General features: G+C 45.5%; 1 protein-coding gene across 3 annotated transcripts in view; it reads left to right on the top strand.

Annotated features, from left to right (window-relative positions):
• Positions 1–14,532, top strand: part of LOC106606489 (adenylate cyclase type 9) — an 86,074-nt gene that overhangs the window by 63,397 nt on the left and 8,145 nt on the right. For 2 of the 3 annotated variants that reach the window (XM_045719877.1, XM_014202716.2), the window contains 5 exons: positions 268–461; positions 10,560–10,670; positions 11,056–11,318; positions 12,047–12,149; positions 14,197–14,423. In XM_045719877.1, the coding sequence (XP_045575833.1) occupies positions 268–461; positions 10,560–10,670; positions 11,056–11,318; positions 12,047–12,149; positions 14,197–14,423 (898 nt within the window). The remainder of the gene's footprint in view (positions 1–267; positions 462–10,559; positions 10,671–11,055; positions 11,319–12,046; positions 12,150–14,196; positions 14,424–14,532) is intronic. The other variant, XM_014202717.2, reaches the window with a different exon arrangement.

Here is a 14,532-nt window from a genome sequence, read left to right on the forward strand (position 1 = left end):
GCCCCCTCAGGTTTTGGGGTGCATGACGCCCTTGGTGGCCAGTTTCTGCTCTACTTGCTTGTACAACTCAGAGAAAGAGCACAACACGTACTAACAGCAGCTGCCAAACAGCCTACCCAACTGTTCTGAGGCGTCATGATCGTTCTAAAGCACACATATGCATACATTCTTTTCACATAAAAGGCACTTTTCTTCTACCTTTTGCCGCAAGTGTGTTGATAAGAGTCTCTGTCACTGACATCTATCTCTGTGTTCTGTCTCCTTCAGGATTGAAGACCTACCTGATCTCAGGGAGGAAGGTGGAGCCGTGCCACTGTAGCTGTTCCCAGCTGGGCCTGGTTGGCCTGGAGCCTGGGGGGGACACCCACTGTCCCACACCCCATGCCCACACCCCAGATGGACCCCCCAGAGCCCCCTCAGCTTGTGGCCTACCCCAGGGAGGGGCTCCCGACAGAGCCAAGGTGAGGACATGGTATTCTGCAGGGTAAAGGGGAGATGGGGGTCATGTGTGTGTGCTCATTCCCCTTTTTGGTGGTTTTCTACTGTGTAACTTGGATAGACATATTCTTTGGATGTAACAACATACTATACTTCGACTTCATTTAGAAAATGGTCATAGTGTAACAAATGTTCAGCTCAGTAGACATGTCTTCAGAACATAATTGTAGGGCCCTGTGTTTTGAGCAGTATGTGACATGAGATTCTATTCTGTATTTTAAGCCTTATCCAGAAATTAAAATTACACCAAAAATATAAGGAATTGTTTGAGGATGGTGTTGGACCATTTGACCTAAAAAGTTAATCAAAGTTTAAATGAAGGTTAAGATCCAAGCATGTTACATAATTGCATAAAACACAGGGCCCTAACTTAACAAGATATCTACAGTTGAAGTCGGAAGTTTACATACACCTTATACGTTTAAACTCAGTTTTTCACAATTTCTGACATTTAATCCTAGTAAAAATTCCCTGTCTTGTACAAATAATAGTAGAGATAAGGATTTATTTCAGCTTTTATTTCTTTCATCACATTCCCAGTGGGTCAGAAGTTTACATACACTCAATTAGTATTTGGTAGCATTGCCTTTAAATTGTTTAACTTGGGTCAAACGTTTCAGGTAGCCTTCCACAAGCTTCCCACAATAAGTTGGGTGAATTTTGGCCCATTCCTCCTGACAGAGCTGGTGTAACTGAGTCAGGTTTGAAGGCCTCCTTGCTCGCACACACTTTTTCAGTTCTGCCCACAAATTTTCTATGGGATTTCTCTATGGGAGGTCAGCGCTTTGTGATGGCCACTCCAATACCTTGACTTTGTTGTCCTTAAGCCATTTTGCCACAAATTTGGAAGTATGCTTGGGGTCATTGTCCTTTTGGAAGACCCATTTGCGACCAAGCTTTAACTTCCTGACTGATGTCTTGAGATGTTGCTTCAATATATCCACATCATTTTCCATCTTCATGATGCCATCTATTTTGTGAAGTCCACCAGTCCCTCCTGCAGCAAAGCACCCCCACATGATGCTGCCACCCCTGTGCTTCACGGTTGGGATGGTGTTCTTCGGCATGCAAGCCTCCCCCTTTTTCCTCCAAACATAACGATGGTCATTATGGCCAAACAGTTCTATTTTTGTTTCATCAGACCAGAGGACATTTCTCCAAAAAGTATGATCTTTGTCCCCATGTGCAGTTGCAAACCGTAGTCTGGCTTTTTTATGGCGGTTTTGGAGCAGTGGCTTCTTCCTTGCTGAGCGGCCTTTCAGGTTATGTCGATATAAGACTCGTTTTACTGTGGATATAGATACTTTTGTACCTGTTTTCTCCAGCATCTTGACAAGGTCCTTTGCTGTTGTTCTGGGATTGATTTGCACTTTTCGCACCGAAGTACATTCATCTCTAGGAGACAGAACGCGTCTCCTTCCTGAGCGGTATGACGGCTGCATGGTCCCATGGTGTTTATACTTGCGTACTATTGTTTGTGCAGATGAATGTGGTACCTTCAGACATTTGGAAATTGCTCACAAGGATGAACCAGACTTGTGGAGGTCTACAATTTTTTTTCTGAGGTCTTGGCTGATTTCTTTTGATTTTCCCATGATGTCAAGCATATAATGTAATGTTCACCAACAGAGACAATTCTCTACTCTCTTACTGTTACTCTTGAAGTGTAGGAGTGTTGACCTAGGATCAGGTCACCCCTGTCCATATAGTCTTATTCACTATGATCTAAAAGGCAAACCTGATCCTAGATCAGCAAGCCTACTCTGAATACGGCTCATGAATGTGTTGACATTAGTATACATCGGATTTGGTCCCCATGGTGGGTTTAGTGTCATGATGGAGTAATGAGGCTCCATATAGAGACAAGATACAGTGCATTCGGAATGTATTCAGACCCCTTGATTTTTTTCCCACATTTTGTTACGTTACACCCTTATTCTAAAATGTATTAAATAAAACATGTTCCTCATCAATCTACATACAATACCCCACAATGACAAAGTGAAAACAGGTTTTTAGAATTTTTTGCAAATGTATTAAAAATTAAAAACTGATCTCATTTACATAAATATTCAGACCTTTTGCTATGAGACTCGAAATTGAGCTCAGGTGCATCCTGTTTCCATTGATCATCCTTGAGATGTTTCTACAACTTGATTGGAGTCCCCCTATGGTAAATTGAATTGATTGGACATGATTTGTAAAGGCACACACCTGTCTATATAAAGTCCCACAGTTGACAGTACATGTCAGAGCAAAAAAACAAGCCATGAGGTCGAAGGAATCCGTAGAGCTCAGAGACAGGATTGTGTTGATGGACAGCCTCCAAAACATTTCTGCAGCATTGAAGGTCCTCAAGAACACAGTGGCCTCCATCGTTCTTAAATGGAAGAAGTTTGGAACCACCAAGACTCTTTCTAGAGCTGGCCGCACAACCAAACTGAGCAATCGGAGGAGAACGGCCTTGGTTGGGGAGGTGACCAAGAACCCGATGGTCTCTCTGACAGAGCTCCAGAGTTCCACTGTGGAGATGGGAGAACCTTCCAGAAGGACAACCATCTCTGCAGCACTCCACCAATCAGGCCTTTATGGTAGAGTGGCCAGACTGAAGCTACTCCTCAGTAAAAGGTACATGACGGCCTGCTTGGCAAAAGGCACCTAAGGACTCTCAGACCATGAGAAACAAGATTCTCTGGTCTGATGAAGTAAAGATTGAACTCTTTGGCCTGAATGCCAAGCGTCACGTCTGGAGGAAACCTGGCACCATCCCTATGGTGGTGGCAGCATCATGCTGTGGGGATGTTTTTCAGCGGCAGGGACTGGGAGATTAGTCACAATCGAGGGAAAGATGAACGGAGCATTATACAGAGAGATCCTTGATGAAAACCTGCTCCAGAGCGCTCAGGACCTCAGACTGGGTTGAAGGTTCACCATCCAACAGCACAACGACGCTAAGCACACAGCCAAGACAACGCAAGAGTGGGTTCGGCACCCCATCCAACCTGACAGAGCTTGAGAGGATCTGCAGAGAAGAATGGTAGAAACTCCCCAAATACAGGTGTGCCAAGCTTGTAGCGTCACACCCAAGATGACTCAAGGCTGTAATCACTGCTAAAGGTGCTTTAGCAAAGTACTGAATAAAGGGTCTGAATACTTATGTAAATGTGATAAATTCGAGAAACCTGTTTTTGCTTTGTCATTATGAGGTATTATGTGTAGATTGAGGGAAAAAAAACAATTTAATCCATTTTAGAACAAGGCTGGAACATAACAAAATGTGGAAAAAGTCAAGGGGTCTGAATACTTTCCGAATGTACTGTATATTTACTCTGCTGCTACACCTATATCCAGTATTCACTACTCCTCAGTCATACAGTATGCACACACACGTGCTTTATAGATACCAATTAGCCCCCACAGTTCCACTATAATCCTCCCGTACCACCACTACATCTGCCAGTGCTGGTCGTGGGGGTCTCGTTAGGGAAAGGCAGATGAGAAGGATGAGAGGAGAAGTGAAGAGGGGAGAGGAGAGGAGTTTGGCGGACAAACTGCTGCATCCTTGGCATTACATGAGGTAACACACATGGAGAGACGTTAGAAAGCCCTTCACATGGGCTCACACACTTCACTGGTACAAACCCTCACTTCGTTGGCTCTCTCTCTCCCTCTCGTGTGTGTGTGTGTGTGTGTGTGTGTGTGTGTGTGTGTTTTTTCTCTGTGTATCAGGCTGTGTGTGTCGCCTGAAAGTGAGCCAGTGTTCACAGTATTGTATGGCTGTCTGTTTTAAGTCTGTAGGTGTTACCAAGTACCTTGAACGATCCTTTCACGGCCAGTGCCTAATCATCAGATGAGTGTATATCTGTCTCTGTCCATTCCTTCAGCCTACCCCAGCCTCTTCTATGTCATCCCTCTCTCCACCTCTCCTCCTCTCACCCTGGCCCTCTCTCATCCCTCTCTTCACCTCTCCTTCTCTATCACCCTGTCTCTCATCCCTCTCTCCACCTCTCCTCCTCTATCACCCTGGCCCTGTCTCTCATCCCTCTCTTCACCTCTCCTTCTCTATCACCCTGTCTCTCATCCCTCTCTCCACCTCTCCTCCTCTCACCTGGGCCCTGTCTCTCATCCATCTCTCCACCTCTCCTCCTCTATCACCCCTCTCTCCACCTCTCCTCCACTATCACTGGCCTTGTCTCTCATCCCTCTCTCCACCTCGCCTCCTCTCACCCGGGCCCTGTCTCTCATCCCTCTCTCCACCTCTCCTCCTCTCACCCGGGCCCTGTCTCTCATCCCTCTCTCACCCGGGCCCTGTCTCATCCCTCTCCTCCTCTATCACTGGCCCTGTCTCTCATCCCTCTCTCCACCTCTCCTCCTCTCACCCGGGCCCTGTCTCTCATCCCTCTCTCCTCCTCTATCACCCTGTCTCTCATCCCTCTCTCCACCTCTCCTCCTCTCACCCGGGCCCTTTCTCTCATCCCTCTCTCACCCGGGCCCTGTCTCTCATCTCTCTCTCCACCTCTCCTCCTCTATCACCCTGTCTCTCATCCCTCTTTCCACCTCTCCTCCTCTATTACCCTGGCCCTGTCTCTCTATAGGGCTGCTATTGTGGTTGGTATTGTATCCATTGAATCTGATTGTGTATCATTGTGATTCTAATTAGTGGTAAAGTGCTGAAGTGCTGAGTTCGTGCTCTCTCTCTCGCTCTCGTTTGATCTCTCTCTCGCCCTCTCTCAATGGGTCCATTTCTCATAATCTTTTTTTGTCTGTTTCTCTCCCTGTCTCAATCTCTCTGCCCTCTGTCTCTCTCTCTCTCTCTTTGTCCTGTTTCTGTCAAGCTGTTTTTCTCTCATTCATTATTTATCTTTTTCTCCTCCCTCCCTCTACTCAACTCTCTTTATTTCTCTCGGTTATCTCTCTTCAGCCTCAATTTACTCATTCTTTACCTCTCTCTCCCTCCCTTCCTCTTTCTCCCTAGCTTTCTCGCTTTCCATCCCCCCCTCAAATTAAAATTGGAATAGAAAAATAGCGAAGACATCAAAACTATGAAATAACACATATGGAATCAATTAGTAAGCAAAAAAGTGTTATATATTTGAGATTCTTCAAAGTAGCCACTCTTTGCCTTGATGTGACTTTGCATTCTCTCAACCAGCTTCACCTGGAATGCTTTTCCAACAGTCTTGAAGGAGTTTCCACATATGCTGAGCACTTGTTGGCTGCTTTTCCTTCACTCTGCGGTCTAACTCATCCCAAACCATCTCAGTTGGTGTTTAGGTCGGGTGATTGTGGAGGCCAGGTCATCTGATGCAGCATTCCATCAATCTCCTTCTTGGTCAAATAGTCCTTACACAGCCTGGAGGTGTGTTGGGTCATTGTCCTGTTGAAAAACAAATGATAGTCCCACTAAGCGCAAACCAGATGGGATGGCGTATCGCTGCCGAATGCTGTGGTAGCCATGCTGGTTAAGTGTACCTTGAATTCTAAATAAATCACTGACAGTGTCACAAGCAAAGCACCATCACACCTCCTCCTCTATGCTTCACGGTGGGAACCACACATTCGGAGATCATCCGTTCACCTACTCTGCGTCTCACAAAGACACAGAGGTTGGAACCAAAAACCAGAGGACAGATTTCCACTGGCCTAATGTCCATTGTTCATGTTTCTTAGTCCAAGCAAGTCTCTTCTTCTTATTGGTGTCCTTTAGTAGGGGCGACAGGTAGCCTAGTGGTTAGCGTGTTGGGCCAGTAACCGAAAGGTTGCTAGATCGAATGCCCGAGCTGACAAGGTAAAAATCTGTTGTTCTGCCCCTGAACAAGGCAGTTAACCCACTGTTCCCTGGTAGGCCATCACTGAAAATAAGAATTTGTTCTTAACTGACATGATTTAAGACATGAAGGTCAGTCAATGCGGAAGATTTCAAGGACTTTGAATGTTTCTTCAAGTGCAGTCACAAAAACCATCAAGCGCTATGATGAAACTGGCTCTCATGAGGACCACCACAGGAAATGAAGACTCAGAGTTACCTCTGCTGCAGAAGATAAGTTCATTAGAGTTACCCGCCTCAGAAATTGCTTATTTGAGCTGTTCTTGCCATAATATGGTCTTTTACCAAGTAGGGGTATCTTCTGTATACCACCCCTACCTTGTCACAACACAACTGATTGGCTCAAATGCATTAAGAAGGAAATAAATTCCACTAATTACTTAAAAAAGCACACCTATTAATTGAAATGCATTCCAGGTGACTACCTCATGAAGCTGGTTGAGAGAATGTCAAGAGTGTGCAAAGCTGTCATCAAGGCAAAGGGTGGCTACTTTGAAGAATCTCAAATATAAAATATAAACTGCTCAAAAAAATAAAGGGAACACTTAAACAACACAATGTAACTCCAAGTCAATCACACTTCTGTGAAATCAAACTGTCCACTTAGGAAGCAACACTGATTGACAATAAATTTCACATGCTGTTGTGCAAATGGAATAGACAACAGGTGGAAATTATAGGCAATAAGCAAGACACCCCCAATAAAGGAGTGGTTCAGCAGGTGGTGACCACAGACCACTTTTCAGTTCCTATGTTTCATGGCTGATGTTTTGGTCACTTTTGAATGCTGGCGGTGCTTTCACTCTAGTGGTAGCATGAGACGGAGTCTACAACCCACACAAGTGGCTCAGGTAGTGCAGCTCATCCAGGATGGCACATCAATGCGAGCTGTGGCAAGAAGGTTTGCTGTGTCTGTCAGCGTAGTGTCCAGAGCATGGAGGCGCTACCAGGAGACAGGCCAGTACATCAGGAGACGTGGAGGAGGCCGTAGGAGGGCAACAACCCAGCAGCAGGACCGCTACCTCCGACTTTGTGCAAGGAGGAGCAGGAGGAGCACTGCCAGAGCCCTGCAAAATGATCTCCAGCAGGCCACAAATGTGCATGTGTCTGCTCAAACGGTCAGAAACAGACTCCATGAGGGTGGTATGAGGGCCCGACGTCCACAGGTGGGGGTTGTGCTTACAGCCCAACACCGTGCAGGACGTTTGGCATTTGCCAGAGAACACCAAGATTGGCAAATTCGCCACTGGTGCCCTGTGCTCTTCACAGATGAAAGCAGGTTCACACTGAGCACATGTGACAGTCTGGAGACGCCGTGGAGAACGTTCTGCTGCCTGCAACATCCTCCAGCATGACCGGTTTGGTGGTGGGTCAGTCATAGTGTGGGGTGGCATTTCTTTGGGGGGGGGGCCGCACAGCCCTCCATGTGCTCGCCAGAGGTAGCCTGACTGCCATTAGGTACCGAGATGAGATCCTCAGACCCCTTGTGAGACCATATGCTGGTGCGGTTGGCCCTGGGTTCCTCCTAATGCAAGACAATGCTAGACCTCATGTGGCTGGAGTGTGTCAGCAGTTCCTGCAAGAGGAAGGCATTGATGCTATGGACTGGCCCGCCCGTTCCCCAGACCTGAATCCAATTGAGCACATCTGGGACATCATGTCTCGCTCCATCCACCAACGCCACGTTGCACCACAGACTGTCCAGGAGTTGGCGGATGCTTTAGTCCAGGTCTGGGAGGAGATCCCTCAGGAGACCATCCGCCACCTCATCAGGAGCATGCCCAGGCATTGTAGGGAGGTCATACAGGCACGTGGAGGCCACACACTACTGAGCCTCATTTTGACTTTTAAGGACATTACATCAAAGTTGGATCAGCCTGTAGTGTGGTTTTCCACTTTAATTTTGAGTGTGACTCCAAATCCAGACCTCCATGGGTTGATAAATTGGATTTCCATTGATTATTTTTGTGTGATTTTGTTGTCAGCACATTCAACTATGTAAAGAAAAAAGTATTTAATAAGATTATTTATTTCATTCAGATCTAGGATGTGTTGTTTAAGTGTTCCCTTTATTTTTTGAGCAGTGTATTTTGATTTGTTAAACACTTTTTTGCTTACTACATGATTCCAGATGTGTTATTTCATATATTTGATGTCTTCACTATTATTCTATAATGAAGAACATAGTAAAAATAAAGGAAAATCCTTGAATTAGTAGGTGTGTCTTTTGACTGGTACTGTGTATATATAGAAACTCAGCAAAAAAAGAAACGTCCTCTCACTGACAACTTAACGTGTAAATATTTGTATGAACATAAGATTCAACAACTGAGACATAAACTGAAGAAGTTCCACAGACATGTGCTTAACAGAAATGGAATAATGTGTCCCTGAACAAAGGGGGGGTCAAAATCAAAAGTAACAGTCAGTATCTGGTGTGGCCACCAGCTGCTTTAAGTACTGCAGTGCATCTCCTCCTCATGGACTGCACCAGATTTGCCCGTTCTTGTTGTGAGATGTTACCCCACTCTTCCACCAAGGCACCTGCAAGTTCCCGGACATTTCTGGGGGGAATGGCCCTAGCCCTCACCCTCCGATCCAACAGGTCCCAGACATGCTCAATGTGATTGAGATCCTGGCTCGCTGGCCATGGCAGAACACTGACATTCCTGTCTTGCAGGAAATCACGCACAGAACGAGCAGTATGGCTGGTGGCATTGTCATGATGGAGGGTCATGTCAGGATGAGCCTGCAGGAAGGGTACCACATGAGGGAGGAGGATGTCTTCCCTGTAACACACAGCGTTGAGTTTGCCTGCAATGACAACAAGCTCAGTCCGATGACGCTGTGACACACCACCTCCACCTCCAAATCAATCCCGCTCCAGAGTACAGGCCTCGGTGTAACGCTCATTCCTTTGACGATAAACGTGAATCCGACCATCACCCCTGGTGAGACAAAACCGCGACTCGTCAGAGTAGAGCACTTTTTGCCAGTCCTGTCTGGTCCAGCGACGTTGGGTTGGTGCCCATAGGCGACGTTGTTGCCGGTGATGTCTGGTGAGGACCTGCCTTACAACAGTCCTACAAGCCCTCATTCCAGCCTCTTTCAGGCTATTGTGGACAGTCTGAGCACTGATGGAGGGATTGTGCGTTCCTGGTGTAACTTGGGCAGTTGTTGTTGCCATCCTGTACCTGTCCCGCAGGTGTGATGTTCAGATGTACCGATCCTGTGCAGGTGTTGTTACACGTGGTCTGCCACTGCGAGGACAATCAGCTGTCCATCCTGTCTCCTTGTAGCGCTGTCTTAGGCGTCTCACAGTACGGACATTGCAATTTATTGCCCTGGCCACATCTGCATTCCTCATGCCTCCTTGCAGCATGCCTAAGGCACGTTCACGCAGATGAGATGGGACCCTGGGCATCTTTCTTTTGGTGTTTTTCAGAGTCAGTAGAAAGGCCTCTTTAGTGTCCTAATTGCCTACTGTCTGTAAGCTGTTAGTGTCTTAACGACCGTTCCACAGGTGCATGTTCATTAATTGTTTATGGTTCATTGAACAAGCATGGGAAACAGTGTTTAAACCCTTTACAATGAAGATCTGTGAAGTTATTTGGATTTTTACGAATTATCTTTGAAAGACAGGGTCCTGGAAAAGGGACTTTTCTTGTTTTGCTGACTTTATATATATCATTGTTAGTAAGGATCGTGCTTTGTTGAGTTTGAACCAAATGTGGGTGTTACCCTTTTTGATCTGCTTTAGTGAAAGGTCCGTTTATACCATATGATCAATCCTCCCAAGTCACTACCCTGTTTTATGTTTTTATGTTTGAATGATGGAAGTAACATTTCCCTATAGCCTGGAGGACATTGAGTATCTATGACACCATGTTTCTAGAATAATTATTATGTCAAGACTTTGGTATTGTTAAGAATATCTGGGTTTGTGGTTTTAAGACCTAAGCTAGTAGAGTACAAGCCCTGGAAAATAAATACCTATTTAACAGTGAAAATATGTTTGCATGTTTGTGAATTAACAAAAATAAAACTGTTTTGTGTTTACGTGCGTGTGTGGTTGATGCACCCAATCAATACTTAGGCTAAGCACACTAACCACACAACACAAGAGTGAATGTGTAAACTACAGTATGAGAAATTGTCAATACTAGGATTGAAGAAACTGTGTAAATGATATAAATGGACAAATACCTCTCCTTCTCTCTCTCCTTCTCTCCAGTCTCCCTGTCTCTCCTGCAGTGCGGCTGTAGTTCCAAAGGAGGATCAGGTTCTGGAGAAGGGCACGGTGCAGAACGGTTGCCATGACGATCACACGACCAATAGCAGCATGGTTTGCCTTACCTTACCTCACTCTAGTGAACGTTTGACCTTTGAACCTGGCCGTGACCTTTATTCATCCCAACTTGACTTCACTTAAATCCAACCCCAGTTCATCAAACCAGGCTTAGTGTTATCATATTTTATTTCTGAAGTCATATTTATATCGCCATACTATACATGATGGAATGACGTGACAAGAACAAGCCTGACATCACTTTATAGAACCTAGCCAAACGGAAATATCTTGATTCATTTGGCTTCACTAACTAAGTCACTAATCACTCTTATCCAAGACCTCAGGTCTAACACTTCTCACTCTCCTCTTTCTGTTTCAGCACACACACACACACAAACACACAGCTTCTCACTAGCCTCTCTCCTCTCAACTCCACCAGGACACCTCATCTCTCAAATGTCCCTCCCAGGGCCCCGTAGGCCGAAGCCCTAAGGCCCTGAACGGTCTGCTGAGCCCCAGGCTGGAGGAGCCCCTGACCAACAGCCAAACGTCCCTGTGTGAGATGCTTCAGGAGAAGGAGAAGAAGTGGGGTGGAGGGGCCATGGGGATGGGGATGGACCACTCTGCTCTCATCCCCCTGCGCTCCAAGAACTTCAGAGAGAGGAGCGACGCTCACTTTGTGGATGTTATCAAAGAGGACAGGTGAGGGGATGGATGGATGTTACACAAACTGATCTGGAACCGGGCTTGATGGATGTGGTGGAGCTTTTTGGGGAGTTGGCTGGACAGCACTAATAGATCTGAGACCACTCTAAGGGAATCGAAGGATAAGATTCTGAACGCTGAAGGCAGAACTGTTATGTAAGAGGCAGACCCACACGTATATTTCACGTGATGTCATTGTATGTTTTGGTACAGTGTGTCTATTTACAATGTGCTTTATAGAACTAGTGTTACAGAAATTCCCTTCCTTTCCCTAAAATCCCCAGTTTTATAGAAATCTGGATTTCCTGCTTATTCCCCCTGATTCTGGGAATTCTCCAACTGGGATAAAAATATATATATAATATTTTTTTTTATGTTTTGAGAAAGTTACTGGAATTTTGCAATCTTATATAGAACACTCACTGCGGTATGATCTGCCCCGTGCTATTTTGTTTGTAGTGATCCTTATGCTTCTGCCCACTGAATAAGCCCCTGGGTCATGTTCATTCGGCACCAAATGGAAGAAAACAGACATGATATAGTTGATGGACTATCTGGACTTGTCCAGTAAGAAAAGCTCATTTTCATTTTCCATTGCAAAATGTTTGGTGCCTTATGAACACGGACAGCCCTGGTGGTATGATAGGTTGGTGTAACTCTCTCCCCGCCAAGTCTGTCTTCTCTATACTGACTGACTGACGTCTGTTGATCTGTCCATCTGCCAGTCTGATGAAGGACTACTTTTTCAAGCCTCCCATCAACAAGCTGAGCCACACCTTCCTGGACAGAACCCTGGAGTCTGCCTACAGGACTAGCTACCAGGAAGAGGTGTGTATCCCTCTCTGTCTGTTACTCTGTCTCTCTGTCTGTATGTGTCTGTCTGTCTGTCTCTATCTGTATTCCTCTTATCTATCTTTCAGATGTCCCAATTCCTCTCTGTCTACTAGACTAGACCTGGTCTGTCTTTTCTTGTCTGTCCCTCTGACTTCCTATCTGTTTCACCCTGTCTGTCTAGCTCTCTGTGTGTGTGTGTTGTCTGAGTAACCTGTAAGCACTGCACTATGTATGGCCTGTCAGGACTGCGGCAAAGACAGGGAAATCACTGCAGGACATCGATAGGGATGTCCTCTTAGCTTGTGATGCTCTCTGCTGGTACAGTGGGGGAACTGCATGTTCAACTTCACGTCTGGATTGTTTCGTTCAGTTTCATACTTATAACTTAATCACAATGAGACAATTTTATTAATGTTTTTTCAAGACTTCCATTCTTCATGCTTCTCTATTCTCTCCCGCAACCTTTGCTCTCTCTCTTTTACCCTTTCCAAACCCTCCCACTCTTTATCTCTTTACACTCTGCAACCGGACCCAGGCACCATTCATTGCCATTGTGCCTTTAGTAAGGCACTTAAAACCTGTTAGGGACAGACGTTCCGCTAGCGGAACGCCTCACCAATATCCAATAGTATAGCGTGGCGCGAAATACAAAACACCTCAAAAATGCTATAACTTCAATTTCTCAAACATATGACTATTTTACACCATTTTAAAGATAAGACTCTCGTTAATCTAACCACACTGTCCGATTTCAAAAAGGCTTTACAGCGAAAGCAAAACATTAGATTATGTCAGGAGAGTACCCTCCCAAAAATAATCACACAGCCATTTTTCAAGCAAGCATATATGTCACAAAAACCAAAACCACAGCTAAATGCAGCACTAACCTTTGATGATCTTCATCAGATGACACTCCTATGACATTATGTTATACAATACATGCATGTTTTGTTCAATCAAGTTCATATTTATATCAAAAACCAGCTTTTTACATTAGCATGTGATGCTCAGAACTAGCATACCCACAGCAAACTTCCGGTGAATTTACTAAATTACTCACGATTAACGTTCACAAAAAACATAACAATTATTTTAAGAATTATAGATACAGAACTCCTTTATGCAATCGCAGTGTCAGATTTTAAAATAGCTTTTCGGTGAAAGCACATTTTGCAATATTCTGAATAGATAGCCCGGCCATCACGGCTAGCTAATTTGACATCCACCAAGTTTGGCACTCACCAAACTCAGATTTACTATAAGAAAAATTGGATTATCTTTGCTGTTCTTCGTCAGAATGCACTCCCAGGAATAGCTCCGTTTTGTTAGTGCGTTCAAGTCACTATCCGAAGGGTGACGCGCCGGCGCATTTCGTGACAAAACATTTCAAAATATTCCATTACCGTACTTCGAAGCATGTCAAACGCTGTTTAAAATACATTTTTATGCGATTTTTCTCGTAAAATAGCGATAATATTCCAACCGGGCGACGTTGTATTCGTTCAAACACTGAAAGTAAAACATGGAGTCGTCTCGTGCACGCGCGCTCCAGTGTCATTGTTCTCAGAAGGACCACTCACAAAAACCCCTGCTGTTTTTCGCCCAGAGACTGGAGAGCTCTCATTCCACTTTCCGGCGCCTTCCTAGAGCCAATGGAAGCCTTAGAAAATGTCACGTTACAGAAGAGATGCTGTATTTTTGATAGAGATGCCCTAGTAGGAGAACAAATTGTCAGACAGGGCACTTCCTGTATAGAATCTTCTCAGGTTTTGGCCTGCCATATGAGTTCTGTTATACTCACAGACACCATTCAAACAGTTTTAGAAACTTTAGAGTGTTTTCTATCCAAATCTACTAATTATATGCATATTCTAGTTTCTGGGCAGGAGTAGTAACCAGATTAAATCAGTTACGTTTTTTATCGGGCCGTGCAAATACTGCCCCCTATCCCTAACAGGTTAACGGAGGCTAACGCTGTGCTGCTCTCAGCCTTGTGTGTCTTTGTGTGTGAATGAGGTTGGCTATTGTGACAGCAAATCAGTCCCGTCTCCAGGTGGAGACCCAGGCGGCGGTACAGACCTTTGCCAGCCCTACCTTCAGCTCTTTCCTGGACATGGTCCTGTGCTGCTCAGTGTTCCTGGCCCTCTCCCTGGCCTGCCTCCTCCGGCCCCTGCTCTCTCTCCCTGGGGCCCCCCTGCCTGCCCCGGCCCTCACCCTGGTTGCCGTGGCTGCCCTGCTGGAGGCCCTGGCGCTGGTGCTGTCTATACGGTAAGACGGTTGAGGGAGAGAAGGAGAGGTGGAGAGAGGGATGGGGAGGAGGAGGAGGAAAAAGGGGGAAGAAGTTGGGAGGGATGGAAGGAGGAGGGAGAAGAGGGGA

The sequence above is a fragment of the Salmo salar genome, chromosome ssa06, assembly GCF_905237065.1.
Source record: "Salmo salar chromosome ssa06, Ssal_v3.1, whole genome shotgun sequence".
Classification (NCBI taxonomy): domain Eukaryota; kingdom Metazoa; phylum Chordata; class Actinopteri; order Salmoniformes; family Salmonidae; genus Salmo; species Salmo salar.